This window comes from Vipera berus (genome assembly GCF_964194415.1).
Source record: "Vipera berus genome assembly, chromosome: 6".
NCBI lineage: Eukaryota > Metazoa > Chordata > Lepidosauria > Squamata > Viperidae > Vipera > Vipera berus.
Genome location: NC_138208.1, coordinates 42,393,949 through 42,420,542, shown reverse-complemented (window position 1 = coordinate 42,420,542; position 26,594 = coordinate 42,393,949). Strand labels below are relative to the sequence as shown.

Here is a 26,594-nt window from a genome sequence, read left to right as displayed (position 1 = left end):
ATGTACGTTTTGGGTCACTGCAGCCGTTATCATGTTACAAGCATATATACATCTATAGCTAAATGTGAAAATTGTAACCAGTGTGATCAGATATGAAGGGTTGCAATGTCCACCATTATAGTTGTTGGATACAAATTAGCTATGTTATTAATTTCACAGGTATATGGAGATTCTCAGTGATCCAGATCATAGTTATCTCACAGGTGCTTTTTCACAGGAAACTGGACTTTTGTGTTTTTCCTTTGAACCTGTTTTGTTTCTCATCCCAGAAGCTTTTTTAGGTCTGACTGATTGGTGGGGTACCAGAGGATTTATACTCTTTGCAGACAGCTGGTCATTTGCATTCTTTTAGAGAGCCGTTGAGACCACCTAATTTCACAGGTCTGTTTGTAACTATTGTTTTGTTTTCTTTTTTAAAAAATATTTTGTTCCATGCTTTGGTAAAAGATATTACAGTAATACATCATTATTCTTAAGATTGATATGCTTCAAAGCTGAGACAAACACTCAGCCCCTAAACAGGAGATAGAACTCAACGTCTTAACACCAATGAAATCCCGATACAGCCCTTCGGCGACCTTCCCTCGAGGAAATCCGACGGCTGGAGCAATCGGAGCCAATCACAACCGGAGCGCGGCAGCAACGCAGAGCGAGTGGATAGACCCGAAGCGCATTTACAGCCTTCGCGGAAGTTGCTGGAGGTCTCCAGGTCACGTGAACCTGATTTGGCTCCGCCCATCAGCCTATCAGAGTAGAGGAGGCGGGAGAAGGAGAAATAAGGAAGCACCCTTGTATCGCGACTGTCTTGCGCGGTCCGGTGCTTTACCTCCTTCCCTTCCGTTCGCTCCTGGCTCGGATGTAAGGATGGCTCGAGCTTCCTCGGTTCTGGCTCGGCCTTTGGTGTGCTTGCTGGTCCTCGTTTCTACTGCTTGGGTCGGCGCTGAAGCAGGAGCAGCTGGGCTCAGCGGGGAGCGGAAACCCAATGTAGTGCTGATTCTGACAGACGACCAGGACGTCTACCTTGGGGGAATGGTAGCTTTGCTCTTGTTCTGCGGGTTGTGTGGATGGGGAGAGGGGGAGATGAACCCTCGGGTAGCAGGAGCGGCGAATATGGGTGGTTCGGAGAGGTTCCGATGCGGTACTGAGGAAAGCGCAGAAAAGCCCCGACATCTTTGAGGGAGGGGAGAAAGCACTCTGCAACGACCTCTCTGTGCTCACAGACACCCAGGACGGAGTGTCCTGATAATACCTCTGTGCTACTACTCTCTTTCTGCAGCTTGCAGAGGAGGAACGGCACTATGGAACCCAGTTCTGAGTAAACGTGCATGAATAGGGGGAAGAGAACTGAAGCCGTCCGTAACCTGGAATTCATTGAATAGAGGAAGTTACCGCTTGTTAGGTCGGCCCGAGGATACTTTGGATTGAAGTTGTCCGACAATCAAGGGAGTAACAAACACGCACACACACATTACACTTGGTGTGTGGTTGTTTCTCCAATCTAGAAAGGGATTTAAAAAGAGCCTCTTACTATACTTTAAAAAGAGTTGCAACTATAGTGGTCTGTAGACGAAATGCATACAATCCGGCATGCACCTGTAGTGGAACCAATCAAAATAAGTGTTTAGAGACATTCCCACTTTCCAAGTAAGAAAGTGTGGAAAGGCATGGCCATAGTCACATCTTTTGGTATTTAGCAGGGACTGCTCTAGAATTAAGCAGCCCATTTGCAGCAGCTGATTCTGAGTAATCTAAAAGGAAGGAAATTGTTTAATTTATGGGTTGTGCTCTTATTGCTTAGTAGAAATGCTTTTGGGATTTTCTGCCTCAAGGTTTGTTCTAACATTCTTTGGGGAATGAACAATATCTGGTCTGTGTTTCAGGTTCAGGGCTCATGCTATTTAAAATACTAGCTGAGTCCTGAAGCAATCTTTAAATATTTAAACTATATTCTATGGAAACTGGAAAGACAAAAAAATCCAGAATATTTATTGACTTAACCATCAACATTGGCCATGAATGACATTTTTCTGAAATATATTTTCTAAAAGGTTTGTTTACTACATTCTATTCTCGTTACTGACTAATGATTGTGTAAAGCACATAATTCCACTATTGTAACATGTTAACAGCACCTGCTTTGCATCTCTATGCTTGTTCCTAAGAAAGAGAATATGTCTGAGCAGAAACCAGCTGGTTTTCCATGCAAGAATTTAATATACTGTAGTAGTTATGGAATGATTTGTTTCAGATTTTGAGATTTCAGTGCTAAAACAATATTGGCTTCTTAGTCTGCAATTACAAAGTTTTATTGTTGAACATTAAAGTATGCAACATCAAACAATTCTGGCTTAGCTGGAACACTGTATATGCAGCTAATCAAAATGTGCAGTTGGGAAAAATTCTAGCATATGTAGTGTTATTCTGATTAAATCCTAAGATTGCAGTCATGAAATCTTCCTTTTTACATTGTATGATTCTTTATATATTTCCTTTATTGCAGACACCTTTGAAAAAGACCAATGCTCTTATTGCAGAAATGGGCCTAACTTTCTCAAATGCTGTAAGTACATAATTTGTGGTGGATTTTGCAAAATTGATTCTATAAGAAAAGACAGAAGACAACTGACTCAAGGCATGAATAATTAAAGTCAAGAAAAGGGCTGGGCAGAATTTTAGTGTTCCAACAATTTTGTGCCCTAGTAGTCAGTAAGCTAGCTTGTGAATATTTTGGTTTGAAAAGGATATTATAGAGCCAAAGGACCTTTAGAACAGAGGTCCACAACCTTTTGGGCACCAGGGACCGGTTATTTGGAGAGAGGTTTTTCCGCGGACCAGAGGAGGAGTGGTTTTGTGTGCTGTCTGCATCATGTGGATGGGGCTTTCCTTGTTTGTGTGAACTGTTTGCTGGCATGCTACAGTCCTGGTCCACGGACCGGGGGTTGGGAACCCCTGCTCTAGAAAATATAATGAGTTCTGTGGTGCAGAATTGCCATCGCTAATACTTTGCTGAAGTAAAAATATTGGGAAAATCTTATTTTCTAGCTAGGCAACACCAGAGAGTTCTTTGGGCTATTTGTTAGATTTGGGCATTGTTTTAATTAGGTATTCTGATTTCTATCAAAATTACTTAGTAATTTTTCCTTAATTATGGGTATTCTGCTTGTTTGCAGTATAATTATCTAGGTGGCAGTTAAGCTGTTAACAAAAACTGCTAGGAATTTCATTTTTCTTTTTATGTTGGTTGGAGATATACAATACTTTCAAATACTTTTGGCATGAATGGTGGAAATTTTTTGCTCTTCCTAGAAATTTAGTCAGAAAGATAATGAGGGGATGGGGAGAGGCAGGTTAGGTCGATTTCTTAATGTTTGGCTTATGCTATCCCTCAGTACTGGATGTATCCTTCCTGTTGGTTATCATCTCAATCTACTGGGAAAGGATTTTAGGGGACTTGGAATACAAGTGTTGTTATACAAACCCAAACAGCTTTGTAAATGAGATTGTTTACGCCAAGGGTCCCTAACCTGTGAGTTGTGGCCCACTACTGGGCTGCGGCTGCTTGGCCACCGGGCATGCACTCAACCCCCCACACATGCATGCACAACCGCCACACACTTGCGCTAGAGCTGCCCCGAGCTAGCACCACCCCGCCCCCGAGCATTCCACCAGCACTAGTGCCGCCCTGCCCCTGAGCATCCCATCAGCACTAGCGCCACCCCGCCCCTGAGCCTCCTGGCACTAGCGCCGCCCCGCCCTGTCCCACTGGAACTAGCACCTCACTGAGCATCCTGCTGGCGCTAGCACCACACCACCCCAGAGTGTCCCACTTGCACTAGTGGCACCCATAGCGTCCCACCAGTGCCAGTGCTGCCCCATTTGCAGCACTCGCACCCGTGCAGCCCCATTTGCATGTGTGCATGTGCTCATGTGTGGTTGTTTCCGTATGCGCTTGCACTTGTGTGTGGCCATTTGCATGTTTGCATGCACTCACATGTGGCCCATTTTGTACATGTGCAGTGCATTTGCACATGCGCACATAATGGTGCCTGCCTCCCTTTCTGGGCCGCCAAATCAAAAAGGTTGGAATCCTCTGGTTTAAACCATGTGGGAGAACATTATCTATTCCAATGCTCAAAGAATATCTACTGAGATTAACTAGAGCACTTCAGGATGTTTCAATATTTTTTGAAGAGTTTGCAATTTAGACAGTGTTTTGGTTTAGCAGTATTATTTGAAGTGCTGTGTTCTATCACCTTATGAAAGATAGTGTTCCAGAACCTAGTTAAAATTTGACAGTAAACTGGAATAAAATGCTAAAATATTCCTTAAAAATATGACATTTGATTCTTATTTCCTGCGTTGTAAAATATTTTCGCAATAAAGATCTTATTCATTACAGTCATGAGAGAACTGCAATTCTCACTAGTTCTAATCTTTCACTAAATGTAAAATTAAAATAATTACTAGGTTATAATAGCAAGCAAAGTAATAAGAATTCTCTAGTGTTGCCTAGCTAGAAAATAAGAGTTCTATCCATTAATATATATTAGTGAGAGGTATTTATTTTGGCGAGTACCCTATTACTTTTGGGATATCTGGATATTATGTCATCAAGTATTTTAAAATGTATTTGAATATTGTATGTAGAATAGTTTTAGAAATTTTATGCAAACTACTAAACCCACAAATAGTAAGGCCTGCAATTACCAATCTGTTTATGTTAATTTGCTTGTAAAAGTTATAGACTGAAATGTAGGGATGCAGGAAATTAGTGTTGTATTATCTAATTTCTATAATCATTTTTTATGTAGTATGTACCCAGTGCACTATGTTGTCCTAGTAGAGCCAGCATCTTGACAGGAAAATATCCACATAATCATCATGTTGTAAATAATACTTTGGAAGGAAATTGCAGCAGCAAATCCTGGCAGAAGATTCAGGAGCCATATACCTTTCCAGCTCTACTCAAGTCTGAGTGTGGCTATCAAACATTTTTTGCTGGAAAATACTTGAATGAGGTATGTTTATATATGATATATATTGTTTGAAATACCCATTTTAAAATGTTTTTGCGTATATAAAATCTCTGATTGCACAAGGAAAATAGAATATCTTTGGATTAATCCAAATAATCTAAATATTATATATAGAGAGAGGAAATCATGCTCCTGAAAATTAAGCTATAAAATTAAGAGTATGTATTAATGTAAGAGCAAGAATTCATACAGTACTTAAATACAATGGGAATTAGTTGAATTGCCTTATTTTAAAATCTGACCAATTATCATAAGTATATGTTATCTAAATGTGAGAGAGTTTGTGTGGTACATTTTGTGGCATTCAGTGGAGAATGATCAGCTGCTTGTTCTTAAGAGCCTACTTATAATTGAACTAATGGAAAGTTAGCATCAGAAGCCATCTTTCCCCAAATAAATGAGCGCTACTTTTAATAGTGAAGCTCTTGATTAAATCATTTGATGGTTATGGAATCTATAAGCCTCTATGGGATTAGGCAGTTATATGCAAACTCTCAATATGTGCATGGATTGCCTTTTGCAATTGAAAAAAAATCTACATGAAGAAAACATTTACTTTACCTTAAAGCTTTATATTTTTTAAATCAGCCATGGTACACTCTTCAAACCTCTTCTAGGTTTGGGTACTCTGTTGTTGGTACTCAAGATTTTTTTTGCTGAGAAAATGAGAAAATAAGCTGCTTTAATATTAGATTTTTCTTTTTCCAGTATGGAGCAGAAGATGCAGGAGGACTTGGCCATGTTCCTCCTGGATGGAGTTTTTGGTATGCCTTGGTAAGTATAAAAGGACATACTGTATGTATGTCTTTCTCTCCTTCTCCTTCCTCACCATTGTCTATCCACTGCAGGATGAAGGCCCCTTCTGCATGGTCCTGAGCTTTCTTTTGCCAATTGGGCCCACAATACTTGCTGATGTAGTCAATCCATCTTGTTTTAGTTCTCTTTCATGGACACTTTTTTTCTACGACTGCCTTGGTCCAACTGCCATCAGTTCTTCTTCCTATGTGACCAGCCCATTTCTGTTTCAATTCTTTTACTCTCTTGATGATATTGTATACTTTCATTTGTTCTCTAATCCATGTGCAGGTCTTTCTATCTTGTCTTGTAATGCCAAGCATGTATCTTTCCACAGCTCTTTGCACCACTTGTAGCTCTTGTATCGCTTGTGAGGCTAGTGTCCATGTTTTACTAGCATGTTAGAGCAGGTAGCACACACGGATCGAAAACTTTTCAGGCATATAGGGGAGGTTGTTTTTGAAAATTATGTTTAGCTTTCCGAATCCTGCCAACCACATTTAATGCACCGTTCAATTTCCTTTATTGTGTCACCTTCTATTGAGATCCATTGGCTGAGCTATATGAAGTGATCTACTACATCTAGTTCTTTTCCAGATATAATTTTTTCCTTTCTTTGGTGATTTTATTAAATATAACCTGGTTCTTTTTCAGGTTTATTTTTAAGCCAAATGATTCTTCTGCTTCACGCAGCTTTTTTATGTGTCTTTGTAGCTCTTCTGGGTCTTGTGAGAAGAGAACATCATCTGCAAATCTTAAGTGATTTAAATAGCCGCCATTGATTTTTATTCCATGTTTTGCCCAGTGTAGTTTGTGAAATACTTCTTCAAGGCAGGCTGAGAAAAGCATATGTGATACTGTATCTCCTTGTCATACACCTCGTTCTATGTTGATTTCCACTTTAAGATCATTAAGGCAAATTGTTGCCATTGTTTTTTCATGTATTGATTGTACTATGCACTTACATAAGTAGTGTCTATGCCTTGATTAAGCCAGGGCTTTTCAACCAGTGGTACGGGTACCACCTGTGGTACGTTGGCACCTGGCAGGTGGTACGCGACCATCCTAGAAAAGTGGTAGCGGGGGAGGGGAATGAGCTGAACCGGTGGCAGCACCGCACAAGCCTGATGACTGGAGTTGCAAGGCTGTCAGGGCTCAACGAAAGTGCCAGGATCAGCGCCAGGCTCCAGCTGGAGCTCAGCACTGATCCCGGCGCTTCTGCTGAGCCCAGAAGAGGCGCTGATCAGCTGGAATGTTATAGCATCTCCAGGGTCTTGTGATTTACATTCAGATGCTTGGCAACTGATTCATATTTATGATGGCCACAGTGTCCCAGGGTCATGTGAAGTGACCAAAACCTGCTGCAACCACCCAGCAGACAGAGGGAATAAAAACCAAACACCCCTACCCCACCCCTACTGCCAATCCTCAACAGAAATGCTCACAATGATGAAAACCTCAGGAGGAAGAATGCTTCCGGGTGGGCAGGCAGGTGTCTTGCTCAGCTGTGGCTTGGGGAGCACTTTTTTCAGTGCCATTGTAACTTTGAACAGTCACTGAGCGAACTGTTGTAAGTCGAGGACTACCTGTACTTCACTTTTTTCCTTTTTTTTTTTGGTCATCAAGTTCTTAACACCTTGCTAGGCGACTGGTGGTACTCGGATGTTGCCATATCCTAAAAGTGGTACAATCGGTGAAAAGTTTGAAAAGCCCTGGATTAAGCAATGCATTAATTAGTGCTTGCTGGAATACTGAGTCAAACGCCTTTTCGTAGTCAATGAAAGCCATGCACAGAGGCATGTTGTACTCCGTGTGCCTTTCAATGACTTGCTGAACAACCAGGATGTGATTCATTGTGCTGTAGCCACTTCTGAACCCTGCCTGGTCCTTTGGCTGTGCATCATTTAATGTTCTCAATATTCTTTTTGCTATTATCTTGGTGAAAACCTTGTAGATGACTGAAAGGAAGCTTATTGGTCGATAGTTCTTTAAATCATTGTGGGCCCCTTTGTTGTGTATAAGAATCACTTCAGCATTTTCTGTGCATCTGGTACTTTTTCTTCTCAGGCATCTCAAGTATAGTTTTGCTAGTATCTTGTGTAAATTGTGAGCATCAGCTTTCAGCATTTCAACCATAACACAGTCATTTCCTGAAGCTGTTTATGAGTGTTGTTACGTTTGAGTAATCTTGATCTTTGTATAGCTGTGAATAGAATTTTCCAATTTCTAACATTTCCTTTCTTGTTCTACACACAGAGCCATCTTCTTGTTTTAATGCAAAAACCTTCTTTCCTGTATTTATAAGCTTGCATTTTGCTCTATTAATCTCTTTTCAATTGCCTTTTTCACAAGCTTCATGATAAACTGATGTGTTTCTTCTTGGATACATTTTCTTATGGTCCTGCAAAGTTCAATGTACTCCAGTTTCCAGTTTATTAGTGAAACTTCTGGTTTTCTTCATTGTCCATTTTTTCATTAAATCAATAGTTTCATCCCTTTTATATATGTGTGTGTTTGTGTGTGTGTGCGTGTATATATATATATATATATATATATATATATATATATATATATATATATATATATATTGTAGATTTTCATGGGTATAGGTATGTAGGTCTTGGCGTATTCGTGTCTTTTCCCGCACAAGCACGAAACCAAAGACACCAGCCTGAAGATGACGAGTGGGACCTCGTCGAAACGTCACCAAGACACCCTCAATCCTACACAGGAAAAGACCCGAATACGCCAAGACCTACATATATAGATATAGATATATATGTGTATTTTTTTTTTGGTTTTGCTAACAAAGAATTAAAGGGGTTAGGGTTAGGGTTATTTACACAAATATGAGCTGTCACTGCTGTGACTACTGCCTGTTGATGGCCTTGGGTTAGGCTGAAACAGGAAATAAGATTTATCCTATGTTTGGGGCCTAGCAAGGTAATATACACACACACACACACGTGCGTGTGTGTGTGTGTGTGTGTATAAAACAAAAGATAGGTATTATTAAGAATGGGATAATACCTATGTGTTTATTACCCAATTCTGTTATAAATAAATTTGTATATATTGAATATTTAAGATTGATATCTGCTATGACTTAAAGTTGCTTCTTTGTAACTTTTATGTCAACAACAGTTGATACAACAACAGATATTATGTCAACAACAGTTCCGTGTGACTAATTCAGGCAAGATTATAAGAATTCCAGTTTATTCAGATTAAGTATAATGGTAGATGCTTCCTCATTGATAGTGCTTAATTATTAAATCAGAAAACCTCTTCCTGCAAGTTCTTTTAGTGTTATATCTGAATTGGTAGCCTTAGTTTGATTTGCTCAAAGCCAGAATCAGTACATAGAATTTATTTTAGGTTGGTAAGATTTTAGATGATTAGGGAGAAATAACCCTAATTCAGACATAATATGACAAACCAATTGGGAGCAGAATTTAGCTCAATAAGCCAACATTCTAAAAAATATTGGTTTTGTTCTATTATTGTCTCTTTCCTGGGCATAAACATTGTATTTTTATTTTCTTATGTTAGGAAAAAAACTCCAAATATTATAACTACACACTTTCAGTAAATGGAAAAGCACGTAGGCATGGTGCGAACTACAGCATGGATTACCTGACAGATGTACTGGTAAGAATTTTTCAACTAGTTTTAGCACATTTATTTGTTCTAGTAGCATATTGAATGCCCATAAAATGCTAACAAATTTGTTATGCACAGACTTCAGTGCAGTAGATTATACTGTAGTCCCTCTAATGTTATGCCATAATCCAGTTATCTAAATTAAAATGATGCAAAACGTTGTTTTGCTATACAGTCCTAATTTATTTATTTTATTTATTTATTTATTTGTTTTTATAAACCGCCCTTCTCCCGAGGGACTCGGGGCGGTGTACAGAGTAAGGTAGGTATACAGATTGAACAATAGTGAAAAACAATAGTAAAAACAAACTGGGACCCCAATTAGAGCTATCAGGCCAGGCCGGACTGCTGGAACAGGTAAGTTTTTAAGTCGCGCCGGAAGGTGCGGAGGTCGGGGGCCATCCGGATTTCGGTTGGCAAGCAGTTCCAGAGGGCTGGCGCACCCACTGAGAATGCCCTCCCCCTGGGGGCCACCAGCCGACATTCCTTGAGCGGTGGCACCCTGAGGAGGCCCTCTCTGTGGGAGCGCACAGGACGGTGGGGTGCTGACATTGGCAGAAGGTGCTCCCGTAGGTAGTCCGGACCCATGCCATGTAGGGCTTTGTATGTCATTGTTAGCACCTTGAACTTCACACGGAAGGCAGCCGGAAGCCAGTGCAGCGCACGGAGGAGAGGTGTGATATGGGAGTATCGGGAGGCTCCCAAGAGTGTCCGTGCCGCTGCACTTTGCACCAGTTGAAGCTTCCGAGTGGATCTCAAGGGCAGCCCCATGTAGAGAGCGTTACAGTAGTCTAGGCGAGAGGTCACAAGGGCATGGGTGACTGTACGTAAGGCATCCAGGTCCAGATAAGGCCGTAGTTGGCGAATTAGTCGAACCCGGGAGAAGGCCCCCTTGGTCACAGCTCCTATGTGATCTTCCAGGGAGAGCTGCGAGTCTAGGAGGACACCCAGGTTGCGGGCCCTAATACAGTTATCTGTCTGGAAATAACATATTGCTCAAACTGTTCACAGTATGATGATAAGAATGAAATGCTACAAGTAAAATCCTAACTCTTAAGTGCATGTCTCATTGTATTTATGAAATTATTCAGGAGACGAATTTGCACCACATCTCCTTGTAGTTCCTAGTTTTCTATGCTATTGTTTTGTGTTTTTTTGGATATCGAGGCATTCCTGAATCTTCCCAAGGTTATCCTCATCATCACTATCATACTTTATTGCAGTTTTATATCCAGGATCCATAGACTTGTATCTCTACACAATTTAATCCTTGAATTACTATATCTGAAGATCAGGAGTTTTGCCTTGCAATGTTTTCTTTATTTCTTAGTTTGAAAGGTAAACACAAGACATTTAAAATAAATGTAATGGTTTGTGAACACAAAGTATTCGCTTAGAGACACCTGATTCTGATTCAGTATGATAATGAGTAAATAAATTAATAAGCATCTGCTTTCAGGCTAATATGTCCTTGGATTTTCTGGAATATAAATCCAGCTTTGAGCCATTTTTCATGATGATAGCAACTCCAGCACCGCACTCACCTTGGATAGCTGCTCCACAGTATAAGAAGAGTTTTGAGAATGTCAGTGCTCCAAGAAATAATAACTTCAATATCCATGGAAAGGTATAGATTCTGGATCTTTTACAGATACTGTTGTTAGTATTTGCTAGATATTCTTAATGATTCTCTGCTTTAATTTTATGACCTTACAATATATATAGCAGCAAATATATGTAGTAGCAAAACTCTTTTTTTAATTTTTAGGTTTTGTTTACACTGGATATTTTCCCACTAGAATATTACATGTTTTTGTCACTTCATTTCATTTTTTGCCACCTGATGCATATGACTCACTCTATACTTCGTTCTTTTGACTAATTTATTTTTAACAACTTTGCCTACATCCTTTTACCTAGCATTCTGACACAGATTTATTAATCTGTATCCAAAGCATGATCCAGCTTTCTCATTTCTAAGATAATGTGTAAGGGTGGATGCTTTTAAATTGTTTGTTTTAAAAATTCTCTATAGCTGATGTCTTTTGCCGGTTTATTTGAGAATATAGATAATTAAACCCAAGATTATTTTTCAGTATATATAAGATTGTAAGAAATGCAGTTATTTAATTAAAATTTAAATGTGCATTTATTAACAAGATGATGCAAACTGTCCTGAAATTATATTATTTTTCAGTTGTGGTTGGATAGATTCCTCTTTTAAATATGCTAATCTGTGTGGACTTCACAATAAAATGGGTTGTGTATAGTTAGCAAACAATGACCCACACATTTTGTTTTGACAAAATACCAACTCCAGATTAGACTGATGACTTCTGATTCTAGATGAAAATGAAGGCCGTATGATGCTCTGCTTCATGATATAAGCATAACGATATCTCTTCATTTTATATTGGCTAGAGGTTTTTTTAATTCTTCTATTCAAGGTCTTGTGCTTTAGCAATATTTGGTGTTTTTGTTACTTCCTGCCTAGTAAGACTTTGCAGTAAGACAATATTATTTTATTAATGAAAAATAATAAAAAAAACATTTAGAAATCAAAATATTTGAGTTTAGGTTTCTTTATAGAAGAAATATTAGTACAACAGCAAATGGCAAAATACACTGTATCTTTATGGAAAATTCTGGTGCTCAGTTTTCCTTTGGTCTTTTGATGTATGAGGTTGTAAATTAAGCAATAGTAACTATTGAAATTGGTCAAATACCAAAATGTGGCGGCCAGTTTTTTATTTGGGAAAAGCTGCTTGAAATTAATAATTGCATTAAATAAATAGACTAGCTAGCTAAGGGTACCTCTTCTGTACCTAATAAGTGAGAGCAAGCCACACTGAATTCTGTGCCATTTACTTCTGAGTAAACGTATAAAATTTGCACATTATTTTCAAATAGAATTATATAATGTTGATTAAACATTAAGTACATTTTTCTCATGTTTTAACAATGTTTTTACAGGACAAACATTGGCTTATCAGACAAGCAAAGACTCCAATGACTAATTCATCAGTACAATTTCTAGATGACGCTTTTAGGAAAAGGTAGGAAACAAATTTTATAGGAATTTGTTTTTGCAAAATCGAAGAAAACCTTGTATGAAAATGCATACTTCAGTTTGTTGCTTTGATATAGAAATTAGCTTTAGAAAGTATTAAGCTAATAGTACTTTTGAAAAGCAATCTGTCATCCACCCTAACTTTACAAAAGTTCTCCAATTATTATCTCAGTATGTCTGCTGAACTCGAGAGTAGCTGCAAAGGGGAAAAATAGAACCTACAATATTTTTATTTTATTTATTTTAATTCCATTTATATCCCGCCCTTCTCGGAAGACTCAGGGCGGCTTACAAGCTTAGCAGTAGCCTTCATTCTATGTACCGTAGTTTCCGGCGTATAAGACTACTTTTTAACCCATGAAAATCTTCTCAAAAGTCAGGGGTCGTCTTATACGCTGGATGCTGAAAATTTAGGGACAGGGCTGGCTGGAAAACCTGGAGCGGATCTCCCATTTAGTCTGCGCAGGGAAAGCGGGACCAATTGGAGAAGAAGCTGCAGTCTGTGATTTTTTACAGGCTGGGGTCTGGGTGTCTTTTCTTCTAAAGTTGAAGACCAGCTGTAGTATATCCCAACTTGAAAGGCAGGTGGGGAAGCCAGCAGCCAGAGCAGCGGCTTAGCTCTAAGGACACATTTGACTCAGGAACTGGGCGGGCTGGCTGGAAAACCTGGAGCGGATCTCCCATTTGGTCTTTTTTTTTTTTTAAATCCCATTTATATCCTGCCCTTCTCCGAAGACTCAGGGTGGCTTACAATTTAAAGCACAAATTAATGTGCTTAGCAATAGCCTTCATTCTATGTATATGCCTGCTTATTAGGACTTTCACACACACCCCAAGCAGCATTATTACAAAGTCAGCTTATTGCCCCCAACAATCTGGGTCCTCATTTTACCTACCTTGGAAGGATGGAAAGCTGAGTCAACCTTGAGCCTGGTGGGATGCGAACCTGCACTAATTGCAGGCAGCTTGTGTTACTTAAGGCTCTGCACAGGGAAAGCTTTAGAGTGAATTAGGAAAAGTGAAAAAGTGAATTAGGAAAATAGGGAATGGTTGCTGGAATCAGGGGCTGCCACAAAGAAGAGGGAGTCAAGCTATTCTCCAAAGCACCTGAAAGCAGGACAAGAAGTAATGGATGGAAACTAATCAAGGAGAGAAGCAACCTAGAACTAAGGAGAAACTTCCTGACAGTGAGAACAATTAACCAGTGGAACAACCTGCCTCCAGAAGTGGTGAATGCTCCAACACTGGAAGTTTTTAAGAAGAGACTGGACAGCCATTTGTCTGAAATGGTATAGGGTTTCCTGCCTTAGCAGGGGGTTGGACTAGATGACCTCCAAGGTCCCCACCAACTACTACTACTACTTCTTCTTCTTCTTCTTCTTCTTCTTCTTCTTTTTCTTTTTCTTTTTCTTTTTCTTTTTCTTTTTCTTCTTCTTTTTCTTCTTCTTTTTCTTCTTCTTCTTTTTCTTCTTCTTCTTCTTCTTCTTATTATTATTATTATTAGTATTAGTATTAGTATTATTATTATAGTTTAATCCACTTGCACTGTTTTATGTTTACATGTTTGATGACAAACAGCCTTATGTTTATAAGTGACAGTTTTCCTACTAAGCACCTGCATGTCATAAGCATTTGAATTAAAATTACCATATTAAAATCAAATCTGATGTTTTTTAATTTTTATTTGGTGTGCGTTGGAAGAGGGGTAGTCTTATACGGCGAGTATAGCCCAAACCCTATAATTTAACAGGAAATGTAGGGGGTCGTCTTATACCCCCAGTCGTCTTATACACCGGAAAATACGGTATATGCCTGCTTATTAGGGCTTTCACACACACCCCAGCGGCATTATTACAAAGTCAGCTTAATTGCCCCCAGCAATCTGGGTCCTCATTTTACCTACCTCGGAAGGATGGAAGGCTGAGTCAACCTTGAGCCTGGTGGGACTCGAACCTGCACTAATTACAGGCAGCTGGTGTTACTTAAGGAGGCATTCGCCCACTGCTCCACCAAGGCTCTAAAACTAAAACTCTTGTGTCTTTAATCTTTACCCAGGTGAAATGGTACATCACAGGGCAACAAATTTTGAGCCAAGGTACCTCAAATAAGATAACGTACAGAATGTATTCAGAAATTCAGAATACATGACTCCCATGGAATTGATATTTGGCAAATGTTATAAAACATTTTATGACAATTGACCTATTAATTCAACTTGATTGCTGTAAACTAACCTTCTGCAATTTTGGGAAGTCCAGAAATTTTAGAAAGTACTACGCTGAAATCAGAATAAAATAACTTGAAATTAGCCAGATATTCAATTCAAGCTAGTATGTTGCTTGTTAGCAATAAGTAAAAATTTCTTGTAAGATTCACATGAGTGCTGTTATAATTGAGCAAATCAGGCAATTTTTTTAAAAAGACCCCAAAGAAATATTTGCTCAGCTAACGTGACAGTACTTACTTGACCTAAATAAACCATGAATTTGTAGAATGTGTGAAATCAATGTCTTCTGTGAGATGTAGAATACTGCTAAAGCTTTTGTATTTTGACCTGAACAATCCTATCTGTATGTAGATGGCGGACACTTCTGTCAGTGGATGATTTAATAGAAAAACTTGTGAAGAAGCTGCAGTTTCAGAGAGAGCTAGATAATACATATATTTTTTACACATCAGACAATGGATTTCATACAGGTAATATATATTTATATATAAATTACTCCTAGAATTAATTAGGAGTTCCAGGTATACATTTGGAAAACTTTAGAAAAAAATGTGATATTACTGGGGAGAGAAATAGTACAGACTCATTGGACATTATTTATTTCAACTTGGATGATCACATATGCTCTTCAGATATTCTCATTTGGAAACACTAAATTTCAAACTTACAGATGAGCAACTAATTGAAAATATTTCATGAAGATCAGATAAAGTAGAATAGTAGTTTGCAAACTGACCTGAAGAATGAAATATTCTGCTTCAGAATTTCTTGAAAGTTGTGAGTGATAGAATTTCTTCTCTCTATATTTATAGGCCAGTTTTCTTTGCCTATTGACAAACGGCAGCTGTATGAATTTGATATTAAAGTTCCATTGCTTGTTCGAGGTCCAGGAGTAAAACCCAACCAGACTAACAAGGTATATTTTCCTTTGAAAACAATGTTGTATGATGCCATAACATTTATAGTATGAATTGTATATTGAGTATAATTAATAAGAATGCAAGATATTTTGAATAGAAATAGGCTGTGTAAGAAAAGGTATGTAGTAAAACTGTAGGTAAAGCAATAGAATAGTAATTGTTTCTGAATCCGCTTGGTAAACAGTAGAAATTACATTTATTTTAATACCTGAGTATTTTTAAAAAGTTGTTATAAAGCCTCTTATCTAGTCATTGGAAGCACTTGTTACTCACATGAATGGCTAGATAAGTTTTCTATTTGCAAGCCAAGCCTAAACATGATATTATTGCTATAAAAGAGCAAAGAAATCTTTGCAGGATTGCAACCCCCTAAAATAATAAAAACTGCTGAACACCACTCTTCCATTAATAAAATTAATCATTTTATTGAGGTTAGAGTTGGATAAGAAATGCACATACTGATGTATATAATATGGAACTACCGTAATTTCCTCACCTCCTTTTCATTCTCCCTTGCTTCTATTGTATCTTTTGTGTACACTGAAATGAATCTCCCTTCTAATTCCTTATATATACTTTTATGATTAAGAATGGGAAAAGATTAGGCTAATAATTAGAATTACTACATAACTATTCTGTTTATTATAAAATGGAATGTTCACATTCTGAATCGGTGGCTTTAAGCCTTCATGTGTAACACTATGTTATTAAACAATGGTAGGGCATACTCATAATCCAGAAATCATGCAATATTTGTGGGACCCCAGCAACATTTTCTAAATGGAGATTCTCAAGAGATAACTAAAATTTAGAGAATATTGGAATTCTCATCTGAAATTTAAGAGATTATGGTCAGAAACCACAAATCTCACAAAACTTCTAATTTATCACCTACAATAACCACATGACTTGCTAATGATCCCAGGACAGTATATTGGGAACCATTGTTCTCTATTCTTAAAAACCCAAAAAGTTGTCTATATAATCCCAGGTGGCCAGTTATCAGGTCTAAGTTAAAGTGAAAGTATCTGCTGAGATGGAATTTTAGCTGGTGATTATATAAGTAAATGGCAAATGGAAGCCGGAAATTATGCTTCAGTTTTGTTACTTCTATAGTTTTGGCAATTCCTAGTTTCAGTTTTATGACATTCTGTAAATCTGTAACGTAATTTTTTCAGATGGAAAATCTAATATTCTTCTCCCTTCTAGATGCTTGTGGCGAACATTGATTTAGGTCCTACTATATTAGATATTGCAGGATATGATCTGAATAAAACCCAGATGGATGGAATGTCATTGTTACCATTGTTGGTAAGTGCACAAATAGGTATTTATTTTGGTAATTGTTCTAAGGGTTCCTTAGTGTAACTGTCACTGGATTGTAACAATAATTATTTTCACACAAACCTTTCTGTCAGTACTGGTAGGAATGAATTGCTTTGTAGCTTCGTTTGAATCAGTATTCTTCAGATGCAGAAAAGATAATTTCTGTTTAAACTGAGCAGGTTTGAGGTGATGCAGCTTTAGATGAGATCTTGTAAAACTAAGATGAGCCCTATGAGTTTGAGAACCCTGGTCAAGATGGACAAAATGCGTCATCTTCCTGTGCACACTTAAGCAATGTGACATCATCTGTAAATTGTTTTTCACTGGTTTGGTTTTTGATGCTGCTACGTGTTGTGAAAAGGCAACAGTTGTTCATCTTGAAATTATTGAGGGGGTCTTCATATTTATTGAGTTTATTTCTATTCTAAGATTGTTTTATTGATTAGAAATAGATTGGTTAAAGAAGCTTAGACAGTCTCTGAGCCTTCAAAAAGCAATAATTCCCACTTTTGTTAATCACTTTTAGAGAGGAGAAATAAACAAGACCTGGCGATCAGATGTTTTGGTTGAATACCAAGGAGAAGGACATAACAGCAGTGATCCTACATGTCCTGCTCTTGGGCCTGGTGTTACTGTACGTAATATTGAAAATGTTGCATTCCCTTTAGAATCCTTCATACTCTAAATGGTAGAGGGGGATGATTGTATATGGAAATATTTAGTAGTCAAATGTTGGCTATAAACAGGGCACAGTAAAATTAAATTTGGATGTCATTTTTGGAGGTCTCTGGGAAGGACTCAGATATATATTCTGTTTCAGTGTTCTATATTATTTGAATGGCACTAAAATTATTCTAACACTTAGCTATTTTTATAGCACTGTTTTCCAGACTGTGTTTGTGAAGATGCATATAACAATACATACGCATGTGTAAGGACGCTGTTGACTAAATGGAATCTGCAGTACTGTGAATTTGATGACCGTGAGGTAATTTTGTCTTTGTTTTTGTAATTCCATGTTAATGGTAGTCCTTCATATATTTATGAAAATATAATACTTCTATAATTAATAATGATTTGAATTAAGCCTTTTAAAACTATTAAAACACATGCAGAAAAAAAATCAGGATGCTCCTATAAGATCTATTATGCATTTACATATGTAATCATCACATGCATTTTGGAACTTACTGCAGAAAGCAGCTAAGAAGATTCCTAAGCTTCTTTAAATTTATAATGGCTGTTAATTTTAATACTGTAAAGTAGTAAGACCCATTTCTAAAAATACTACATTTTCCAGAAGTTTTAAAGCTCTATTTCTTTAAAAGACAGAAATATAGTAACCATTAGCATCCATTGAAAAAGTTTGTTCTGATGTGTTTCAAAAGTAATGTCAACATTTTGTCTCAAGAAGTTTATAAAATGCAATGATTTGCTTTCACAAGCTGAACCTTAAGATAGACCAGATAGACATTTTATGAGCAAAGAGCATTGTCATCCTAATTCTCTTCTAGGAAATAATTCCATATTTATATTCCTATTACACTTCATATCCAATTCCCTCTTACAAAAATTTACTTGCAGCCATGTATCATTCTAATATTTATCATAGATTTAAATGTTAGTAATACATTATATTGCTGTCATATATTTTAAATATCACAGGTATTTAACTATACATTTCCCACAACTTAATTTTGAAATCCTGCAATGATTACCAACATTAGCAGTAAACACTTGACAGAGGACTGTTTTGACTTAACAGCTTGTTTCTTTATAGCTGAGGGAAGACTGAGATTAGCATGTGCAATCTACATAGGCAGCTTCCATTATAATCTTACTATAGATGTTATCAACAGTGGAGGCAGTATAATTATGGCAATAAGTGGTAAACTTAACGTTGCAATGGAAAATTAAATTTCAACTCTTGTTTGAAGAGATACAGTTTCAAACCTGTGTTTAGCATTTTCAGAAGACCTGAAGTTGCTACCATGTGGGCATGAGAACAGCTGTGTCGGCCACCCTAATTGTATCCACATGGTTGCAATCTTACATGAATTCATTGTTTTTGATAAAACTGATGTGCGTTATTTTGGTATCTTAAGTCTGACATATTTAAACCACATGCTTTAAAAATTATTTGAGAAAAATACTTCAAACCTATCCTTTTTTGGTCTTCTGTGTCTTTAATACCTTTGAGTGAATGAATACTTTTAATGAATAAATTAACATTTAGATGAATTTTAATTTCTAACCAAACCCAAGTCTAGGCTTTCCATTCATGAAGAAAAATCTGGTTGAATTGACGAACAACTTCACTAAGGTGTTAGAACTCAGAAGAAATGTCAATCACAATGATTTGTCAGATGAATTAAGTACATATTTCTAATAGCATTGCTTTTGCTTTCATGAAGGTGTTTGTTGAAGTTTACAACCTGACTGCAGACCCACACCAGATAACTAATATTGCAAAAACAATAGATCAAGAAATTTTAGAAAAAATGAATTACCGGCTAATGATGCTACAGTCCTGTGCTGGAGCAATGTGTCGCACACCAGGAGTTTTCGATCCAGGGTAAATATACTCCTTCAGTTATTATGTTCAGTATCATCAATATGCTGCTGGTAGTTGTTGTACATCTCAACCCTAGGCCAACCAAGTACTGCTGCTAAGTTCATGTTCCAATGCATAGAGGCTATGAAAGTGGGGGAGAACAGGTTGAAATTCAACCCCAATAAGAAAGAATTACTTGGGCTCTTGGTTCTTCTGGTATGAGGGATTTGGCATCTTTAGTTCTGGATGGGATCGGACTTCAGTAAACAAAACTGGTTTACATTCTGGATGTTTTCCTGGATTCTCTGCTTCTACTTGGAGCAGGTTGTGGCCAGGAAGTCTTTGCCAGATTCATTGGGTACACCTATTGCAATCTTTCCCAGACTAGGACTCGGTCCTCAATCAGTCATGTCTTAAATTACCAACACTTGACCTATTACATTCTCTGTGAGCATTCCTTGAAAAGCACTCAGAAACTGCAATTGATCCAAAATGCGGCTATGCAAGCAATGTATGCCTTGATAGACACCTCTGCTGCATGAGTGCACTAGTTACCAATTGTCTTCCAAGTGAGATTTGTGGTATTGGCTGTGACCTATGAACTAGAGCCTCGTTGTTTGAGGGACTGCCTTTCTCTCATTGTGTCTATCTGTCTTGAATGTTCCAACAAAGTTGACAAGTTGTGGGGTTTGTCTTTGATACAATGTCACCTGATGGTTGCAGGAAGCAAGTCTTCTCTGTTGTGGCATCTTCCCTGTAGTATGTCATCCCTGCAAAGCTTCATGTTGTTCTGGGCCTACTGCCCTTAATCAAGCCTTGAAGACTTGGTTCTTGATCCAAGACTTGGTTCTTGATCGGGATGATAAGGGGTTTTCATGCCTTTTTATTATGGGCCTGATTTGCTTTTGCTTTTGGCTTTATTGTCTCTTGCTCTCCTAATGGGGATTTTGTAATGGCTGTTTATATTGTAAGCTGTCCAGAGATACATAAATTCAGTGGCACTATACATTTGATTAAACACACTTTGCCTCTCTTGCTGCATGTGCATGCATCTATAAACATTTCCAGATCAAAATACATGTAAATGGGGCATCTGGTTATTTTTAGCATTACAACGAAACCTTATTTGATGAACCACATTCTGCCACATGTAGCATTTTCTGTTAATTTTAGAGGATTTGATTTTTTTTTGAGTGGGGGGGTGATACTGTGCTTTTTTATAATACAGGCTTTCCTTCCTTTATAAGTTTCTCTTGACTCTTGGTGACTGGCCTGATATTGCAATTTTCTTGGCAACATTTTCAGAAGTAGTTTGGCATTGCTAAGAAAGAGTGACTGGCCCAAGGTCACCCTGCTGGCTTTATGGCTAAGGCAAGACTAGAACTCGTGGTCTTCCAGATTGTAGCCCAGTATTTGTAATTACTACACTACACTACTTTTGAATTCAGAACTCAAAGAGATTTGGTAATGCACATATCTCTACCAAGATTTTTTAACAGATATGTGTGTGTGGCCTTTGCTCACATTTCTTGTTTCCCTTTTTTCCTTTAGGTATAAATTCAACCCACATCTGATGTTTGGCAACCAAGAACGTCAGACTCGCAGACTTCTTGCATCTTCCCTGTAGCTGAACCTGCCACCTTGTTTATTGCCAACTCCATTTCTTTGAGATGACTACAGAAAACTACCTAATCTTTTCTGATGTTTTGAGAGATTAGATCAGCTGATCTTGCTGGTTAAACAAACTCTGACCATTTGTTAGAGACTTGATATGGCCTATCTACTCAAATCTGATTGCCGCACAAATGTTTCATCTGAAGTTAAATATTAATTTGGGATGTGAATCTGAATGTCCTTGTTTAGTCTTGTTACATACACAGAGGTTAGGACTGCTGTCACCTATGTACAACTACTAACAGCTTTTTAAAAGATACAGTTGCATCTCAGTACTGCTTCCTTTCTGAATATGGTGAATTAAATTAAACAGGTTAGTTGCCATATGTTTTCTTTCCTGTTTTACAGGGTTCATCTGGATCACTGGCTTGAATCTATGTGTCTGATATTACACATGTGTTATTATTACCTACAGAATCAGCTCAATATTTTGAGTCAGTATCAAACTATTAAATGTGTATCCTCCCACTCACCCCCAACTGTGTTTTCTGCTTGAAGTGTACACTGAAATAGTACAAGTCCTACAATGAAATTATAAGGGATGCCACTCTGAATATTTAAACTGGAACTTGGGTCAATAGTTTAGAAGACCAGGTATCCTTAGGTGCAATAACTAAAATGAAAATTGCATTACATCAGTGCAGAAATTCCTTGCATTGTAGGACTTTTTTTTACTGATGCATTTGCATCTAAATCTAAATGGGATGGCTCTTACATGGCTCAACACATTTCTATTCTTCACTTGTAATGCAATGTATTTTTGCACTGGATAGTTCTTAAGAAAATGTCTTCATAAAAGCTGGTCACTGCATAAGAGTAGCTTTCTGAATGGACTTCTTGCAAATAACATGGAACTTGTTCCTGGGCAAAGCAGAGTCAAAGGCTAGCTGTTTCTCAAAAGAAAACTGCCATCTTTATGACAATCTATTAAAAAGGATATGACTCTTATAGTGGATAAATAATTTGAAATAAGATTGCTTTGTTTTATAACTTACAAAATCAATTTTTATGATAGTTTCAGTCTGAAGAGAGTTTCTGTCCGAAGAAATAGCAAGACAACAGCAAATGACTCTGAAATGGACTATTGAACATTTTTGATCAGGAGTGTAGCTCCTTCTCTTAAGTGCCATTTCTGTCCGTACTTTTGGTGAATCTTGAGCTTTGATTTATTGTAGCTGAACATGTTCAAGCTTTTGTATTGTATCTTCAGTTTCACCAGTTTAGAAATTATTAAGGATCTAAATCGAACAATACGTGGAAAACTGACATGAGATTGGACCCAATCTTATGCCATCTTTAAGGCATAACTGAAAATGATGGCAGACATTACTCATACCCAACTTGTACCTAGGTTATTTCAACATGTAGGAGTGTAAACTATGATCAGGTCTGGACTTAACAGCTGGATGGTTCTGAAATCAGATTTGTTTACATTTAATGCTTTCAAAGTTCCAGCAGCTTTTAATGTTCTTAAGAAAATGATTAAATTTCTCATGTGATTGATACCTAACATACACTACAGGTGTACTACAGGTTCATGCCTAGCAAAATATTTAAGATTATTTTTATGCCTGGGTCAGAACATAGTATTATGTCTTTCTTCATACTATGATGTCTAATCATTCAAAAGCAGTGCAAAACCTAGAACAGACAGTAATTCAGTATTGAACTGTTCCTTATATTAGGCTTGTTTTTATTATGTACAACTATTATAGAAATTCACCTATGTATTTTTCATATTTAGTTAATGCACTCGTAAATGACTTCTAAATTAATTAGTAATCAGGAGTTAGGCATAGAATTAACATACTGTGAAATATTTTGATGGTTTTGCTTTCCTATTACATGGCTTTATCTTACAACACTAATCAATTTGCACCTTAAAATATTTTTAACTGATTTAGATATGAAAATTACATATAGTTGCAACTTCAATATGAAAACCGGACATATTTTTGAAGATTTCAAGATTTACAAAGAATCAATACAGAAAAATATATATTTGGATTTGCAAACCATCTGATCTTGAATGAGAAATAGCATCATTTCCCTGTAATAGCTACTCAACATTTATCTTCCTATGTCCTTGATTTAATCATTTTAACAAAAAACAATTATAAACTTATAATATACAAGGCATTGTTTGGGCAGTTGTCTACCCACGTCTTATTATGAAGTTACTATGCTACTGTTGGATGCTAAAATGAGCATTATAGAATATTAGTTATATAGAAATATAAAATTTGTACATAAAAGGGAGATATGCTTGGCAAATACATGACTAAAAGCCATTCACTGGGGATTTTTTTAGTCTGGCAAGCTGGTATTAACACAATTGTTTGATAGCATGGAACTATTGCCATGTTTCATAAACTTCCTGAATTGATATGACTGCTAAATCGGATTTTGCTGTTTTTGCAAACATTTTGCAGGAACAAATGCAAATTAATTTTATTAATTCAACTAGAAGGGCTAAGTAATGCTTTCCCACACTATGCTAAAATAGCTGTTCCTCTTTTTAAAAACAATCACCCAAAAGCAAATGCTTTAAATGACAAGTTGCCCTTAGAGATGTTCTATGTGATATGCTGAGTCACTGCATGAACTGTATGCGATGTCAGGTTTCCAGATGCTTTTATGGCAATCAAGAATTTTCTACATTGATTAATGTCAAAAATTAGCCATTTGCAAGGTTGCTTAAAGCCATTTCATTCCATTTCAGAGTTTTCTTTATTGTGTCAATGTCTCTGTGCAATATGGGAACTGTACATACATATTCAGTATTTTTAATAGAAAGTGCCCTTTTAAGGACCCTGTTTATTGCTGCACACAATTTCAGTGATTAAATTTTTCTATAATAAAGTGAACGTTTAAAACCAATGTACTAATCAGCGTGCTACTATACATATCTAATAACTGCTCAACTATTCAGCTTTTGGTACTTGGGCCTAGTTGATTGGGAACAAACACTGGGAACTGCTATAAAACATGGCGTAGACATTTACTTTGAAGCACGGACAGCCTGGTAGCCAGTGTTAAATATCCACATTGTCAAAAGTTCTTATTGCTTTTACATTTATCCTATAGGTCTTTAGACCTCTACTCCCTTGCATTTGATGGTCATTTCTCTGCCCTCCCATCAGTTTTGTATAACTATTCCATAAATATTTTATAGCAATTTTAGTTTCTTTAGCATGTAGAAGCATTTTAAAAGTAAATGATAAAGTTAATATTGTATGCTTTAGCTTTCACATTATGTAAAAATGTAAGTTAGGCTAATGTAATGATCTTTTTCTTTAAAAAAATTATGGCTGGCCCTATAAATAGTCCTTGACTTAGAACCATTCATTTAGCCACCATTCAAAATTACAATCAACACTGAAATTCAGACACTTGCCAGGAAGCATGAATTACATCCCCCCAGAGTCATGTAATCTCCATCTGCAACCTTCCCAGTCAGCTTCTGACAAGTTTACAGAGGAAGCCAGATTTCCTAACACTGCATTTAAGAAATGACTCTTTAAATGGGATTCAGTTAAATACATTATTATTTGTTAAATAAATACATACATTGCTGGAGTTTAACACACAAATGGAAATCAGGTGCTTAGAATGCAATGTTTCTAGTATTTCTTGAGTTCTCAAAAAGCAGGATTTTAACAATTTCCCTCTCAATTTTAGATTTTGAGTCACAATGTTATATCAGTTGTTCTGTCAATAACTACCCTAACATTTATTTCAAAAGTGGCTGCAAGTAAAAATGCCTTTCTGCAAAACTGGACACAACTGGACCTAGCTATTATTTAAGTGTACTTATATCCCCTTAAAAAGTTGTATTTTGCATAACAGGTTTGTAAATAGTTTCCATTAAGTAGCAGACCAAATCACAGAGGAACTATGGCTTCCTTTGCATCCCTCACACGTGTCTGGAACATGGCTCAGATTTCCAAAGACAAATAAACACACTTGGGAATCCAGCAACAAAGTTTTATTGAAAGAGCTTTTGCAAATGCTGGTGGTCTTAAACTCGTGCAGGAGATTAAGCCACACACACAATTTTTAAAACCATGTATTTATACCCTCTAACAAAGCTGATTCTCTCCCCACTGCACTCAACAGCCCACCTGCTTATCCCATCAACTAATCCGAAGCTCCTAAACAGAATATATTTCACTTCATCCCCTCCAAGGAAAAAGCCCTTACATTTCATATACCTGTTAACCATGACCTTTTGCTGACATTAGCCCTATCTTTATATTTTCTCCTGCTTGCCGCTTACATCTAGCATCCTACAGAACCTACATATTTCAAAATAATTATCCTGCTTGTGTCAAAGCCCCTACTTCTAAAAGCTGAAGTTACTCCATTTTGCCATTAAGCTTACTCCTTAAATTTCAGCTGATCTTAATGAATGTCTTCATATGATACTGCCAATGTGTTACCCTTGTCTGTATAGCTTTGAAACAGATGGATTTGTACTTTCATATATCATTAAACAATTTCTGATATTTTATCTCTTACACAAGGTAGAAAATATAAAAAGCAGAAATTGTAACAGAATGCACTGCCTGATTTCAGTGAAAGACAATTAGTATGCAAACTTCTGTCTGGATTGCAAATTTTGTGTTCATTTTGATTAATTTTAGAAGATTAAACAATACTGCCAGACTATGACTTAGGAAGAGGCTGAAAGTAATGAGAAGATTAAAGCATTGTCCTTTTGATACATTTGTTCTATGTATCCTACCTTGAAATTTGTACACTTAAGGAACCCACAAAAAAAAATCTTAATGAGGCTGGAATACATTTTTTCCCCAGAAGTTATAAAACATACACACCAAAGCTGCTATAACAGAACTGAACTCATATCATGGTATAGGTCAGGACACTATATATATTGTTTACTAGATCAGCAAGGTCAGGCTTCACCGAACAAGCAACTAAATCCACATAGTCAACACATATTCAAACTTCAGCAGGGTGCCCAATGTATTTTTTAAGGGAATTGCCTATTTTCTAGGAAATGTAAATGTCCCCAATTTCTGCTCTGCAGATGTCATTGAGGTGGGGACTTGCTCCTAGGAAGGGTGAGCAAAGAATATTGGAAGTGCCATCCAAGGAATGAATGTCATCAGTTGCTGCTGAGTAAGTAGGCAGGCATTATCTATTGGATATATGCCAGAGGTGGATGATCACCACAATGATAATGACAACAGCATAATTTCATATGGCTGGGAGAAAGCAATAGAACATCTTTTCACCAGAGATACGATCAGCCCCACCTTGTTGGTTTCCGAAAGGCCCTGAAGATACAGTTTTGTCAGCGGGC

At 37.2% G+C, this 26,594-nt stretch overlaps 1 protein-coding gene across 1 annotated transcript; it reads left to right on the top strand.

Annotated features, from left to right (window-relative positions):
* Nucleotides 1-778: 778 nt before the first annotated feature.
* Nucleotides 779-24,452, top strand: GNS (glucosamine (N-acetyl)-6-sulfatase). Its single transcript, XM_081331255.1, has 14 exons — nt 779-1,032; nt 2,501-2,560; nt 4,812-5,018; nt 5,745-5,810; nt 9,384-9,482; nt 10,954-11,121; nt 12,468-12,550; nt 15,143-15,261; nt 15,604-15,707; nt 16,921-17,022; nt 17,564-17,671; nt 17,915-18,025; nt 19,452-19,612; nt 21,143-24,452. Exons 1-14 carry the CDS (start codon nt 865-867, stop codon nt 21,216-21,218), a joined length of 1,632 nt encoding a protein of 543 aa, XP_081187381.1. The 5' UTR covers nt 779-864; the 3' UTR covers nt 21,219-24,452.
* The last annotated feature ends 2,142 nt before the right edge of the window (nt 24,453-26,594 follow it).

What these genes read in the sequence shown, in the direction of transcription:
- GNS (XM_081331255.1), top strand. Translation starts at nt 865, where the DNA reads ATGGCTCGAGCTTCCTCGGTTCTGGCTCGGCCTTTGGTGTGCTTGCTG. An exon ending in TGTCATTGTTACCATTGTTG is followed by an intron (nt 17,023 to 17,563) that starts GTAAGTGCACAA and finishes AATCACTTTTAG; the next exon opens with AGAGGAGAAATAAACAAGAC. An exon ending in CCAGGAGTTTTCGATCCAGG is followed by an intron (nt 19,613 to 21,142) that starts GTAAATATACTC and finishes TTTTTCCTTTAG; the next exon opens with GTATAAATTCAACCCACATC.